This window comes from Vulpes lagopus, chromosome 5 (assembly GCF_018345385.1).
Source record: "Vulpes lagopus strain Blue_001 chromosome 5, ASM1834538v1, whole genome shotgun sequence".
NCBI lineage: Eukaryota > Metazoa > Chordata > Mammalia > Carnivora > Canidae > Vulpes > Vulpes lagopus.
In genome coordinates this window covers 111921382-111937763 of record NC_054828.1, presented here as the reverse complement: position 1 = coordinate 111937763, position 16382 = coordinate 111921382, and the positions used below count along the sequence as shown (strand labels likewise).

The 16382-nt window shown below is 40.1% G+C and overlaps 1 protein-coding gene across 3 annotated transcripts in view; it reads left to right on the top strand.

Moving 5' to 3' along the window:
* Positions 1–16382, top strand: part of BABAM2 (BRISC and BRCA1 A complex member 2) — a 407463-nt gene that overhangs the window by 120018 nt on the left and 271063 nt on the right. For all 3 annotated transcript variants that reach the window (XM_041755098.1, XM_041755097.1, XM_041755099.1), the window contains exon 5: positions 3513–3707. In XM_041755098.1, the coding sequence (XP_041611032.1) occupies positions 3513–3707 (195 nt within the window). The remainder of the gene's footprint in view (positions 1–3512; positions 3708–16382) is intronic.

The window sequence follows — 16382 nt, the reverse complement described above, 5'->3', positions numbered from 1 at the left end:
ATTTGACAAGGCTATTAAAATACTCCTTTCTTTTTAAAGTACATATTTGAGTGAGGCTGGATTTTTTTCATGTCCTTCAGCCAAAACAACATATTGCAACATTGAATGTAAAAGCAGATATGAGAATTTAGCTCTTTTATTAAGCCAGACATTAAAAAGATTTGCAAGAATGTAAAACAATGCCATGCTGTATGTCTTTTGGAAATCCTAGTGATTCCATTACAAATGTTCCTATGTTAACATGTAGTAGGTTGGTTATTTTAAAATGAATTAATAAATATTTTTAAAATTTCTTGATTTTCATTTTTAATATACTGAGTTTAACCCTTATAATTCATCCACAAAGAAGCTTGTTGGTGTTCTCAATACTTTTAAAGAGTGTAAGAAGTTTCCAAGACCAAAATGTCTAAGAACCTCTGGTGTAGTGCTTAAGCAGTGACTTAGAGCCAAATTGCTTAAGTTTGAAACTCAACTTGATTGTTTAAAAGCTCTGAACAGCACTGGGTGATATAATATATGTTGGCAAATTGAACACCAATTAAAAATAAATTTATTAAAAAAATAAAAATAAAAGCTCTGAACAAGATATTGAACTATTTGCCTCATCTATAAAGTGCTGTAGTAGTAGACCTGGTAAGGTTGTGATATGGATTAACTTGAATATATGAAAGGTTCTTAGGATTTATATAGCACTTGACAAGCTATATAATAATATTATATAATATAATATTATATAATTATATATAATATAAATATTATATAATTATATATATAATATAATATAATATTATCACCTGTTGAACATTGGTAGTGTGACATGTGTTCTCCTTTATTGATGCTAAATTTCTAGCTTTCTAGAGATTGGGTGTTTTGGGGTATTAACATGGTCTGTTATCAGTAGAGTTCAAGATACTTGCCACCTTTTCTGTAATCCTTTTTCCTTCAAGTCAGTGGTTCTCAATCTTTGCTGTGCATTCAGGTCACCTGGGGAGCCTTACTTAAAATAAATACCCAATACACAAGACCTCAAAGTGGACCTCAGATTAGGGCCCAAGTATTAGTATTTTTGAAGCTCCCTAGGTGATTTCATTTCACAGATTGGTAACCACTGCTCTAGAGTCTGACCCTCTGCCTGGAGGTTCTGTCTTCTCCTCCATGTTCTCCAATCAATTGGGGCCTATTTTTCTCTCACCCTCTTTCTACCACTGTGCCTGGAGGTACAGTAGGTGTTCTTCTTGCTCTTCAATGCTGCTGCCAAGGAGACTGTCATTCCCTTCTCCCTGAAATTCTCTAAATACATGATTGAATATTCATATAAATGATTATTCTGAGGCAGGCACCCTTTTGGTGGTACTCCACACCTCGCCAGTCCCAGTTATAGACCACCTCTGTTCTTGATTGTAACCATCCTGTTCTCGGACCACAGCTCCTGTCTTTCCAGTTCATTCTCTTCAGCATTTCATCTCCAGCAATTCCTCCCTTCTACTGATTCTTCTGTTAGTATTAATCAAATGCATTAGTCTTTTCATTCAACCCGTAGCACTAGTGTGGGATTAACTGCCAGTGTTACTGCCAGACACCTACTGATTGACCTAATTGGAGGAGCAAAACTTGCCCTAAAGAGCATCAGCCCACCAGGTTCTTATTCTATTCACTGCCCTTGAGCTTGCAGCAGCCCTAGTTTCAATTTCTGTATTTTCTCTGTTTTAAGAATACCTAACTCCTGCCAAACCCAGAACCACTGGTCCTGCCACCCTTTCACTAATTCTCACCCCCCTTAGAAACTTGCTTGGCTTTTTCCTGGCTTAACGCCCATGGTCCATAACTATATTCATTCTTTTGCAAACCCTCTAAGATCTTTGGGCTCTCTATTGTGCTTTTCTGGCAAAGTCTCAGGCTTTGTTAAATACTAATTCCTCTCGATCCACTCCACATTCACACCCAGGAAAGACATTTATGCTAATAAGCCTCACTTAAAAACCATACCTCTAACCTCCGTGGAGCTTTTAGCGCTCTCTGGAATTCCTCCTACATTTCTCCAGTCCATTTAGTCTACCAAATGACTCTTCTAAATGACTCTTTCACACTTTTCTTTTCAAACTTCCGGTATCCTTTCCTTCTTCCCATTTGATGACCTTCCTTCCTGTTTCAAGGAGAAAATAGAAGCTCCAGGGAGAGAACTGCCACAAGCTCCTGTCACTACACGGAATAGTCTGTTGGCACTTACACTCATTTATTTGGCTTTTCCTCCTGTTCCTGTGGATGGGTTCTCTGTGCTCATTGCTAAGGCCAGCCCTCTTGGAGATCCCATCCTTATCTACCCATTTGCTTTCTTTCCTCCTACTCTTCTGCCTCCCACCCCTACCTTATTTCCCCTCTTTCTCTACATGGACATTCCAGCAGGTACAGACATCTGAGCAAAACTTTCCCTTGACCCCACACTCCACACTAATTACCAGTTCAAATTGTCCTATGTGCGCTTTCTACCCATTCTTTCTTAAATGCTTGACAGTTATATTTTACTTTACCGAAGAGCACCTGTTGAGGATGCTTTTGATGGGCATGTCAGTGGGTCCAAAGGTCAGCTCTCAGGCTTCCTTAACTCACCTTGTCAACACCATTTCTTACAGCTGATCACCTCTTTCTCCCTGAACCCTCCCTTCCCTAGGCTTCTGGGATGCGCGCTGTATAGTCCTCCGTAGCATTTATGACCATCTGATTTATTTCATTGTTTGTTGTTTATTTTGGCCCACTAAAGTGTAAACTCCTGGAGAGCAAGGGCTTGGCTTGTTTTCTTTACTGCCTAGAACTGTGGCTGATGCTTAATAATAGACATTTGATACCTATCATTGAATGAATGAATGTGAGCTTAAAAATGACTATTTACCGGATCTTATTCTACCCTCAGCTCTTCTCCTGCTCGTAAGCTACCATGGCCATTTCCTTCCTTTCTCTGAACCTTGCATTTTCTAATTTACTTTTCCCTCTTCTCTACTCCATTCCTAGCATTTCCAGTGTAAACCATCACCAGTGTGCTTAAATTTCTGTGGTGCTCTGGTGTTTACAGAGCATTTATTTATATCTGGTATTATAGATGCAGATGGTTTGTGGATCTGGGTTGAATGAGGCTAGCATAGAACGCTGGATTTATGTGCAGATTGAGAAGAAATAATATTATAAGAGAATAAGAAAGAAATTAATTTTTCTAGGGCTAAAAATGATGGTCTTCTAAGATATCTAGATTTCTTGTTTTAGTACTACATTGCTTTACACTTTACTGTTTCTGCCTCATGATGGAATTCCTCCTTGATTTTTTGCAAGGATTTTTAGAAGGCAGGAGAAGTCAGGAAGCTCAAAAGACCCTTCTAACCTCAGTTCTGAGCTTTATTGCTAATTAAATCTGTTTCTTTTAGATTTTCATAACTCTTTTCCTCTGTGTTGATGTGCTCATGTGATACTGGATTTGTATCAGAATTCCTTTTTAATTGGTCTTTTACTTATGCCTTCTACAGAATCTTGCCTCCTGGAATCCTTCGAATCCTGAATGTCTGTTACTTGTGGTGAAGGAACTTGTGCAGCAATATCACCAATACCAATGCAGCCGCCTCCGTGAGAGCTCTCGTCTCATGTTTGAATACCAGACATTACTGGAAGAGCCACAGTATGGCGAGAACATGGAAATTTATGCTGGGAAGAAAAACAACTGGGTAAGGTTTTTTGAGAATGGGGGAAAAAAGGAACTTCATCTGTAATAAAGTAATCAATTGAGATGTTCATTTATAGTAAACCCCAGCCATTTCCTTAGATAGATATGGCTTTGGTTGCCTGTGTACTTTCCATAATTTAGAATTTGAAGGGACTTGAATGTTCATCTGGTTCATGGTATTCCTCAAAATTATACCTGGGGAAGTTTGTCAAACTTGGAGCCTCATATCCTCAGCTTCAGATGTTCACGAGTCAGGGATGACACCTGAGGACCTGCCTGTATAAAAGGGTCCTTTGGAGGTTCTGATGCAGGTTACACAGGCCACATACTTGAGACACCAACAAATGTCCCTTTTTTTTTTTATTTTTTATTTTTTTTGTTTTTATTTATGATAGTCACAGAGAGAGAGAGAGATGCAGAGACACAGGCAGAGGGAGAAGCAGGCTCCACGCACCGGAGCCCGACATGGGACTCGATCCCGGGTCTCCAGGATCGTGCCCTGGGCCAAAGGCAGGCGCCAAACCGCTGTGCCACCCAGGGATCCCCAAATGTCCCTTCAGTGTAGAACGTCTCTAGATTGCAGTCAGATAAGAGAGGTCAGTAACTGGAGATAGCAAGCTTGTATGGAGCATTTTATAATCTCTTTTTATAATTTCTCAACTTCGTAGGATCTTTTAAAAATGCAAGTCGGATCAAAGGTCTCCTCTGCCCAGAACTTAAATATTTTCTATTTTTCTTACATGGTAAAGTCAAAATCCCTCCAGTGGGGTATAAATGCTCTACATGCTTCCCATCACCACCATCCTCCACCCATCATTGCTTCTCTCACTTCATTTCTTACTTCCCTGTCTAAAAATTTTCAGCTGTACACCATATTAGCACCCTTGCTGTGCTGCAGACACACAGGAGTGCTCCAGCCCTAGGGTCTTTGTGTAGCTTTGTCTTGTCAGGCATATTTCTCCTAGATATCCTCATGGCTGATACCCTTCCTTTTTAGTTTTTACTCATGTGTTAAATTCTCTGTGATGCCTGTGTTAACACCTCCAATTTTTTTTTTTTTTAAGTAGACTCCATGCTGGGCTCCCAGCGTGGGGCTTGAACTCATGACACTGAGATCAAGACCTGAGCTGAGATCAAGAGTCAGTCACTTAACCTGCTGAGCCATCTGGGTGCCTCAACACCCCCAGCTTTTTTAAACAACTCTTTTGAGATATAGTTTACATACCATAAGTTCACCTATTTTAAGTGTCTGATTCAGTGATTTTTAACATATTTGCCAAGGTGAACAACCACCACTAAAATCCAGTTTGAGAATGGTTCCATCACCCTGATAAGATCCCTCATGCCCGTTTATGGTTAACCCTTTTCCTATCCCTACCCCAAGAGAAAGTATTTTAGTAGTTTCTGAACTACTTTCTCTCTGTATAGATTTTCTTCATACAGTGGTATCATTTAATATGTGGTCTTTTGTGGCTGGCTTTTTCACTTAGCATAATATTTTTGAGGTTCCTCCATGTCGTAGCATGTATCACTGCTTGTTTTCTTTTTTGTAGCTGAGTAATTCCATTGTATGGACATACCACATTGTGTTTATCCATTTACCTATTGATGGACATTTGGGTTGTTTCCACTTTTTGATTATTATGAATAATGCTACTACAAACATTCATGCGCAAGTCCTTATAATACCCCCACTTTGTAAAATATTTTATTTTTTTATTTGAGAGAGATCATGAGCAGTGGGGTGGTAGGGAGCAGACAGAGAGAGAGAAGCAGACTCCCCACTGAGCAGGGAGTCTGGCTTAGGGCCTGATCCCAGGACCCTGAGATCATGACCTGAGCCAAAGGCAGGTGCTTAATGGACTGAGCCACCCAGGCCCCCTGCATAACACTTCTTTTTAACATCATATCTCATACACCCCCACCTTTATTCTGCTCTACATTGTTTTGCATATTTTTTTAACATACCATATAATTATCATGTTATATTAATATGTAGTGCTGCATAAAATAGCCATTCCAGAATTTAGTGCCTTAAAACAACAACGTTTATTACCATGGTTTTTGTCAGAATCTGTATAGACCTTCTGTTTCTGGGTCTCTCATAAGCTGAACTCAAGGTACTGGCCAGGGCTGCAGTCACCTCAAGGCTCAACTGGAGATGGATCCATTCTGAGTTCATTCATGTGGTTGTTGGTACCGTTTAGTTTCTTGTGGGCCTTTGGATTGAGGGTCTTAGCTTATTGCTGCCTGCTGGCTGGGGTTGCCCTCAGCTCCTTGCCTCTTCACAGGTCCTCTCCACAGAGCAGCTTATAGGATGGCAGCTGGCTTCACCATCCTTGGTGCAAATAAACAGGAGAGAGAGCTTGTGAGTAAGACAAGATGTAACAGTCTTTATGATCTAATCTTGGAAGTGACATCTCATCAGGTTTGCTGTGTTCTGTTTGTTAAGTCCAGTTCACACTTGGGAGGAATTACATGAGAATGTGAAGACCAGGGACTATTGGGAGCCACTTAGAAGCAACCTACCACACTTATTTATTATGTTTTTTATTTGTGTGTCTCTCCCCACTGGAATATAAAATTTCACAAGGCAGGGATCTCTGCTCTGCACACTGTTGTATCAGAAATGCCTAGAACACTGCCTGCCACATTGTTTACATTCTATGAACATTGTTGAATGAATGAGTGAATAAGCCTGAGTCTAGTTAACCTAGAATAACTTATTTAGAATAACCTTCTCCATGTTAATTCTTTTAGGTGTCACTTAGTCTTTCTTAAGTTAAATATACCTTTTCTTATTTTATTTTTCAGCCTTTTTTTAAAGGACATGTTTCCCAAGGTCTTATACAAGATCGATGCCTTTGAATTAGTAGGTCTAATATTTGTTGTTACAGATTGTCTTGTTCAGCTCAAGGTTTTTTTTTTTTTTTTAACTATTTTGTTTATTGTGGTAAATGGCACATTAAATTTACCACCTTCACCATTTCTAAGTGTACAGTTCAGTAGTGTTGAGTATTTTCACATTGTTGTGCAATTGATCTCTAGAACTTTTTCATATTACAAATTTTAAACTGCCCAGTAAGTACCAGTTCCCCTTCCTTCTAGCCTTTGCCAACTACCTTTCTACTTTCTGTTTCTATCATTTTGAGTCTTTTAGATTCTTCAGATAAGAGGAATCATGCAGCATTTGTCCTTTTGAGATTGGCTTATTTAGTAATGCCTTTGAGGGTTCATGCAGGTTGTAGTATATGATAAATTTCATTCCTTTTTAAGATCGCATAGTATTCCACTGTGAAGATATACACGTTTTGTTTTATCCATTTACTCACTGATGGACATTTGAGTTGCTTCCACCTCTTGGCTACTGTGAATAATGCTGCACTGTATAAGGATGTGCTAATACATCTGCAAGATCCTGCTTTGAATTCTTTTGATTATATCCCTAAGAATGGGATTGCTGGATCATATTGCCAGTGCTATTTTTAATTTTTGAAAAACCTCTACTCTTTTCCATAATGGCTGCACCATTTTCAGTTTCCACCAACAGTGCAGAGTTTGGTTTTAAACTATTGATGATTTTGCAGCTTGAATCTGTTCACGGTTGGTAAGGAAAACTTTACTGAACTTAGTTTATCCTCTCGTTCTAGCATTTTTCTTATCAAATAGTCATCTTATTCTCCTCTCAAAAACAGATGTTAGGTTAATTTGGCATGACTTCTTGGTGAACTTGTGTTGTCTTTAGTGCTGATTGACTCATTTGAAAATGGGAATCACTGTCAAACTAATTGGTCTTTAGTTTTTAGGATTTTCCTTCCCATCCAATTCACCCTTTGAATATTAAGGCTGAATTTAAGGATATCCAGTTTTTTGGCACCATTTCTGATCTAAAACATTTAAAAATTACAGTTGACCCTTGAACAACACAGGGTTAGGTACACCATCCCCGCCCCCACCCATGCAGTCAAAATCCATATATAACTTTGGACTTCCCCAGAACTTAACTACTAATAGCCTGCTGTTTGACCAGAAGCCTCACTGCTAACATAAGCACTCAATTAACACATATTTTGTATGTTATATATATTACATACTGTTTTCTTATAATAAAGTAAATTAGAGAAAATAAAATGTTACTGAGAAAATTTTAAGAAAGAGAAAATACATTTTGGTCCTGTACTATATTTATTGAAAAAAATCTCCATATTAATGGACCCGTGCAGTTCAAACCTGTGTTGTTCAAGGGTCAACCTTATATTTATTGGCTCAGCTAATATTTGTAATCCATCTGGAAGTTGAAGTTCAAATTCATTTAAAGCATCTAGATAGTTTATAGTGTTTTGAAAACTTCGTACTTAATGTTGATTCTATATTCTTCACTTAAAAAACCTGCTGTACTTACCTCAGTTTATTTTGATTTACTGTTGAATAATTTGTAAACACTAGGGCTGTGAGTATGAGTTCAGGGAAAGAAACTGAGAATCCCATAACAAGGCAAGGTGGACAGGTAGAGGTTAAGCTTATAGCAGAGCGGGCCTAGCAAGGGCCTATTAGAAGTGGGAGCGGAGATTGCAGAAATAAAGAGGTGTACGGGTTGGTCACTGGTCAAGGAACAGAATATAAAGGTGTCTTAAGGGATGAAACACATTCAAACTTGGCAGACTGGTTCAGGAATGCATTAAAGGGCAATCTGCTAATAGATTCCAAAACTAGACCAAGAATCTGGACAATAAACACAGGACCCTGGCAGAAAGAAAGGAACTTGATTTTGAGCTGAGATTTTTTGATTCTGAGACTATATGAGTTTCCTTTTGCTGCTGTAAAAGATTACCACAAACTTAGTGGCATAAAACTATACAGACTTAATATTGTTATAGTTCTGGATGTCCTAAGTCTGAAATGGATCTCCTTGGGCTAAAATCAAGGTGTCAGCAAGGCTGTGTTCCACTTGGAGACTCTGGGGGAGACTGTTTCAAGGTCCTTAAGAAATTAGCAGATACGCTCTCAGAGATATCTTGTGAAACTGTGGAGCCTCAGAAAGATCCTAGAAGACTGTAGAAAGTAAAAATGTTTTGGAGATTTTTAAAAGAAATTACACTCAGGTTTTAAGTGGATGATCTGCAAACATTTAAGTTAGAATGGAGGTAACTGGATGATGGGCATTAAGGAGGGCATGTGCTGTAATGAGCATTGGTGTTATATGTAACTGTAACTGATAAATTACTGAACACTGCATCTGAAACTAAGTATGTACTATATGTTGGCTAATTTAAAATAAAAAAGTAGGGGGGGGCAAGATGGCGGAAGAGTAGGGTCTCCAAATCACCTGTCCCCACCAAATTACCTAGATAACCTTCAAATTATCCTGAAAATCTACGAATTCGGCCTGAGATTTAAAGAGAGAGCAACTGGAATGCTACAGTGAGAAGAGTTTGCGCTTCTATCAGGTAGGAAGACGGGGGGGAAAAAGAAAGAAACAAAAGGCCTCCAAGGGGTAGGGGCCCCGCGAGGAGCCGGGCTAAGGCCAGGGCGAGTGTCCCCAGGACAGGAGAGCCCCGTCCTGGAGAAGCAGGAGCTGCACCGACCTTCCCGCGGAAGGGCTCGCAGGGAGTTAGAGCAGGACCCCAGGAGGGCGGGGATGCCCTCGGAATCCCTGGGACACTGACAGACACCTACGCCCCAGGGAGGGCGCGCCGAGCTCCCTAAAGGGCTGCAGCGCGCACACGCATTGACCCGGGAGCCGCTCGGAGGGGCTCGGGCGGCGGCTCCGCGGAGGGGGCTGCGTGGCCCGGGAGCAGCTCGGAGGGGCTCGGGCAGAGGAAGAGGCTCCGTGCGGAGGGGGCTGTGTGGCTCCTGGAGCGTGAATCCAACAGCGCAGGCCCGGGAACACAGGGTCCCGGGACACAGCCCCGGATCCGGCCTCCCGGGACAGGCAGAGACGGGGAGGGCCCAGGACAGCAATGACGCTCCTGCCCGGAGCTGAGCAGATCAGCGGCCCCGCCCCCGGAGCCTGCAGGCCCTGCAGACCGAGAGCTCCGGAGCTACTGCGGGAGCTGAATCCAAGGCTCCAGAGCAGGCCGCCACTGCGGTTGTTCCTCCTGGGGCCTCACGGGGTAAACAACCCCTACTGAGCGCTGCACCAGGCAGGGGGCAGAGCAGCTCCCCCAAGTGCTATCACCTGAAAATCAGCACAACAGGCCCCTCCCCCAGAAGACCAGCTAGACGGACAAGTTCCAGGGGAAGTCAAGGGACTTAAAGTATACAGAATCAGAAGATATTCCCCCGTGTTTGTTGTTGTTGTTGTTGTTGTTGTTTTTGCTTTTTGATTTGTTTGCTTCCTCTTGTATAAAAAAAATGGGGTGGATACTTAGATAATAATACACTTATACTTGGTGACTTCAATCTAGCTCTTTCTATACTCGATAGGTCTTCTAGGCACAACATCTCTAAAGAAACGAGAGCTTTAAATGATACACTGGACCAGATGGATTTCACAGATATCTACAGAACTTTACATCCAAACTCAACTGAATACACATTCTTCTCGAGTGCACATGGAACTTTCTCCAGAATAGACCACATACTGGGTCACAAATCGGGTCTGAACCGTTACCAAAAGATTGGAATCGTCCCCTGCATATTCTCAGACCATAATGCCTTGAAATTAGAACTAAATCAGAACAAGAAGTTTGGAAGGACCTCAAACACGTGGAGGTTAAGGACCATCCTGCTAAAAGATGAAAGGGTCAACCAGGAAATTAAGGAAGAATTAAAAAGATTCATGGAAACTAATGAGAATGAAGATACAACCATTCAAAATCTTTGGGATGCAGCAAAAGCAGTCCTAAGGGGGAAATACATTGCAATACAAGCATCCATTCAAAAACTGGAAAGAACTCAAATACAGAAGCTAACCTTACATAGAAAGGAGCTAGAGAAAAAACAGCAAATAGATCCTACACCCAGCAGAAGAAGAGAGTTAATAAAGATTCGAGCAGAACTCAACGAAATCGAGACCAGAAGAACTGTGGAACAGATCAACAGAACCAGGAGTTGGTTCTTTGAAAGAATTAGTAAGATAGATAAACCATTAGCCAGCCTTCTTAAAAAGAAGAGAGAGAAGACTCAAATTAATAAAATCATGAATGAGAAAGGAGAGATCACTACCAACACCAAGGAAATACAAAAGATTTTAAAAACATATTATGAACAGCTATATGCCAATAAATTAGGCAATCTGGAAGAAATGGAAAGCCACAAACTACCAAAACTGGAGCAGGAAGAAATAGAAAATCTGAACAGGCCAATAACCAGGGAGGAAATTGAAGCAGTCCTCAAAAACCTCCCAAGACACAAGAGTCCAGGGCCAGATGGCTTCCCAGGGGAATTCTATCAAACGTTTAAAGAAGAAATCATACCTATTCTACTAAAGCTGTTTGGAAAGATAGACAGAGATGGAGTACTTCCAAATTCGTTCTATGAGGCCAGCATCACCTTAATTCCAAAACCAGACAAAGGCCCCACCAAAAAGGAGAATTATAGACCAATATCCCTGATGAACATGGATGCAAAAATTCTAAACAAGGTACTAGCCAATAGGATCCAATAGTACATTAAGAAAATTATTCACCATGACCAAGTTGGATTTATCCCCGGGACACAAGGCCGGTTCAACACTTGTAAAACCATCAATGTGATTCATCATATCAGCAAGAGAAAAACCAAGAACCATATGATACTCTCATTAGATGCAGAGAAAGCATTTGACAAAATACAGCATCCATTCCTGATCAAAACCCTTCAGAGTGTTGGGATAGAGGGAACTTTCCTTGACATCTTAAAAGCCATTTACTAAAAGCCCACAGCAAATATCATTCTCAATGAGGAAGCACTGGGAGCCTTTCCCCTAAGATCAGGAACAAGACAGGGATGTCCACTCTCACCACTGCTGTTCAACATAGTTCTGGAAGTCCTCGCCTCAGCAATCGGAGAACAAAAAGACATTAAAGGCATTCAAATTGGCAAAGAAGAAGTCAAACTCTCCCTCTTCGCCGATGACATGGTACTCTACATAGAAAACCCAAAAGCCTCCACCCCAAGATTGCTAGAACTCATACAGCAGTTTGGTAGCGTGGCAGGATACAAAATCAATGCCCAGAAATCAGTGGCATTTCTATACACTAACAATGAGACTGAAGAAAGAGAAACTAAGGAGTCAATCCCATTTACAATAGCACCCAAAAGCATAAGATACCTAGGAATAAACCTAACCAAAGAGGTAAAAGATCTATACCCTAAAAACTATAGAACACTTCTGAAAGAAATTGAGGAAGACACAAAGAGTTGGAAAAATATTCCATGCTCATGGATTGGTAGAATTAATATTGTGAAAATGTCAATGTTACCCAGGGCAATGTACACGTTTAATGCAATCCCTATCAAAATACCATGGGCTTTCTTCAGATAGTTAGAACAAATTATTTTAAGATTTGTGTGGAATCAGAAAAGACCCCGAATAGCCAGGGGAATTTTAAAAAAGAAAACCATAGCTGGGGGCATCACAATGCCAGATTTCAGGTTGTACTACAAAGCTGTGGTCATCATGACAGTGTGGTACTGGCACAAAAACAGACACATAGATCAATGGAACAGAATAGAGAACCCAGAAGTGGACCCTGACCTCTATGGTCAACTAATATTCGATAAAGGAGGAAAGACTATCCACTGGAAAAAAGACAGTCTCTTCAATAAATGGTGCTGGGAAAATTGGACATCCACATGCAGAAGAATGAAACTAGACCACTCTTGCACCATACACAAAGATAAACTCAAAATGGATGAAAGATCTAAATGTGAGACAAGATTCCATCAAAATCCTAGAGGAGAACACAGGCAACACCCTTTTTGAACTCAGCCATAGTAACTTCTTGCAAGATACATCCATGAAAGCAAAAGAAACAAAAGCAAAAATGAACTATTGGGACTTCATCAAGATAAGAAGCTTTTGTACAGCAAAGGATACAGTCAACAAAACTAAAAGACAACCTACAGAATGGGAGAAGATATTTGCAAATGACGTATCAGATAAAGGGCTAGTTTCCAAGATCTATAAAGAACTTATTAAACTCTAACACCAAAGAAACAAACAATCCAGTCATGAAATGGGCAAAAGACATGAACAGAAATCTCACAGAGGAAGACATAGACATGGCCAACATACACATGAGAAAATGCCTGCATTACTTGCCATCAGGGACATACAAATCAAAACCACAATGAGATACCACCTCACACCAGTGAGAATGGGGAAAATTAACAAGGCAGGAAACCACAAATGTTGGAGAGGATGCAGAGAAAAGGGAACCCTCTTACACTGTTGGTGGGACTGTGAACTGGTGCAGCCACTCTGGAAAACTGTGTGGAGGTTCCTCAAAGAGTTAAAAATAGACCTGCCCTACGACCCAGCAATCGCACTGTTGGGGATTTATCCCAAAGATACAGATGCAATGAAATGCCGGGACACCTGCACCCCGATGTTTATAGCAGCAACGTCCACAATAGCCAAACTGTGGAAGGAGCCTCGGTGTCCATCGAAAGATGAATGGATAAAGAAGATGTGGTTTATGTATACAATGGAATATTACTCAGCCATTAGAAACGACAAATACCCACCATTTGCTTCAATGTGGATGGAACTGGAGGGTATTATGCTGAGTGAAGTAAGTCAATCGGAGAAGGACAAACATTATATGTTCTCATTCATCTGGGGAATATAAATAATAGTGAAAGGGAATATAAGGGAAGGGAGAAGAAATGTGTGGGAAATATCAGAAAGGGAGACAGAACATAAAGACTCCTAACTCTGGGAAATGAACTAGGGGTGGTGGAAGGGGAGGAGGGTGGGGAGTGGGGTGAATGGGTTACGGGCACTGAGGGGGGCACTTGACGGGATGAGCACTGGGTGTTATTCTGTATGTTGGTAAATTGAACACCAATAAAAAATAAATTTATTAAAAAAATAAAATAAAAAAGTAAAGATAAATTAAAAAAAGAAAGAAAAAAAGAATGCAGGAGTCAAAACAACAGTCGGGTAACCAAGAAACAGTCATGGCAGTTTATTTTTCCCTTTTAAGGAAGGTGGATGTTGTTGACTTAGATTCTTTCTCTCTTGTCTCTCTCTCTTTTTAATGATTTTATTTATTTATGAGAGATACAGAGAAAGAGGCAGAGACATAGGCAGAGAGAGAAGCAGGCTTCTTGCGGGGAGCCTGATGTGGGACTTGATCCCAGGACCCTGGGATCACACCCTGAGCCAAAGGCAGACACTCAACCGCTGAGCTACCCAGGTGTCCCAGATTATCTCATTTTCAATAAAACATTCTATTATTCTCCCTTAGTATTCTACTGACTGTATGTTCCTTTCTTGGTTGTTTGACTCTATGGAAGAGCTACACCTAAAAGATTGGATATAACTCTTATTAGCCATCAGGTGTCTTGTGGAATGTCAGAGTGCTTTTCCTTGACCCTGTTTTTTGTTGTTGATCACTGTTTTATTAGGACATTGAAAAGCATGCTTTTTAAATTTTCTGATAACATGGAGTTTGTAAAGGTAGTTATGAAAAACTACAGAAATCCATTTAAAATGATTTTTATATTTTTCTGTACTGGAATGCTGTAGCGAAACCATAGATGCAGTTTGATAAGGCTAAATCAGTACAGGACTGATGGGCATTCACGGAAAGTATACTCTGCTAGTTTTGGATTAGAAAGGCAGGACACAAGTTTCAGCTTTTCGGTCTTGAAGGTGTTAAAATCCAGTTCAGAAGACTCAACATAAATTTGTAAAAAATGAAATAGCAGTGCCAGATCGGTTGTCTCAAGTGGAAGTATAGCTTGTTTAAGAATTTAGAAGACCTGGTCACTGAGGAGTGAAGTGACAATGGAAAGCTGTCCCCGATGAAGTGGAACTGGCCAACGCCATAAGGACAGGTGGACACAGATGGCATGATGGGTAGTGGAGGTCAGTGGGTAATGGTTGGAGAATAACTTAGGAGCATGACATCCACAGGGAACAAGAATTATAAGCACACATGTATGACTGGTTTACTTAGTAAATCACATTTCTCTCTCTCTCTTAAAGATTGATTGATTGATTGATTGATTGATTGATTGATTGATTTAGAGAGTGCTCCTGTATGCATGGAAGAAGGGAGGAGGATGAGCAGAGGGAGGAGAGAAAGAATCCTCAGTCAGACTCTCTGCTGAATGTAGAGCCAGATGCAGGGCTCAATCCCACAACCCTGACATCATGACCTTAGCCAAAATCAGGAGTTGGATGTTCAACCAACTGAGCCACCCAGAGCTCCACATCTGTTACCTCTTATTGGAATATTGAAGCATGAAGACTTTTTATATGAAATAAATTGATGTTTATTAATGAAAACATTAGTATGCTCTCTAAATAAAACACCATGAGATCAATACATCTTACCTGCCTAAGTGTAAATCCATTTATTTTGGTTCTCCTGATATGACTAGTCGATTTTATCAAATACTCTCTGTAATGAATCTAAGACTGTGCACAATTATTCAATACCTTTGTATTATAAAGTCCTGTATTCTTTTGAGAGGATGAGGACTGCTTGTCTTTACCTTTGTCATCACTGAATATTTCCTTCTGCTGCATATATTTACATTCTTAACTTTCCATTTCTGCTCTAAAAGTGAGGCTCTTAAAAACCCAAGATGCCACTTCCATTTTACTGCCAGCTGCAAAAGGAAAATTTTAATAGCCATGGAAAAGAGGAAGAGGGTTCTGATCTGTCAGCCTTCTTACAAGCCTGCTAATTTGAAATTCACTGTTCCCTCCATACCACCTCCAAGACAGACACTCTTCTTCCTCCTGCTTCAAACTTCATCTAGAAGGTTTTAGCAAGTGCACACTTGAAAGTAAACATTTTTAAGAAAACCAAAAAAACCCTTTGTTCTCTGCTTCTGTCTTTTATGAAGTCATTTCTTTTATTGCTTTGCCCATCTCCTTGAATGAGTAGATGTTAGTTTTGAACATTGTGTTCTTTGCCTATGGTGGTTTTATAATTTTTAGTAAGCACTGTTGTTTTTTTTAAATCTGGAGAAAACAGGTGATACATTGGAATGTAAGGTTATATGTTTAGAATGAACAACTCTTATGTGTCTGCATGGTCAGAGTTCTTTTTTAAGGTATAGTTATTTATTTATGTAGAAATAACTCTAGACTCACAAGGTTGAAAAATAGTACACAGGTCTTGTGTACCCTTCACCCAATTTCCTCCAGTGGTTGCATTTTACATAATGATAGTACAGTATGGAAACTAAGAAGTTGACCTTGGCACAATGTATGTGTATACCATTTTACCACATGCATCATTTCCTGTCACTACCACTGCAATGGAGATATAGAATTATTCCATCACCACAAAGATCTCCCTCCTGCTACCTGTTTGAGCAGAGTTAGTTTTAAGATTAGAATTTTAATTTTGATGAATGCCACAATATAAACAGCTATGAAGATCATATATACTGTTTTGATAAGATATATCAAATTAAGGGTACATTATAAGTTTTCTCAATGGGTAAAGTTTAAGGTGTCATTTTATATTACATATATATATCTACTGCCTTGCTGGCATTTCCTGCA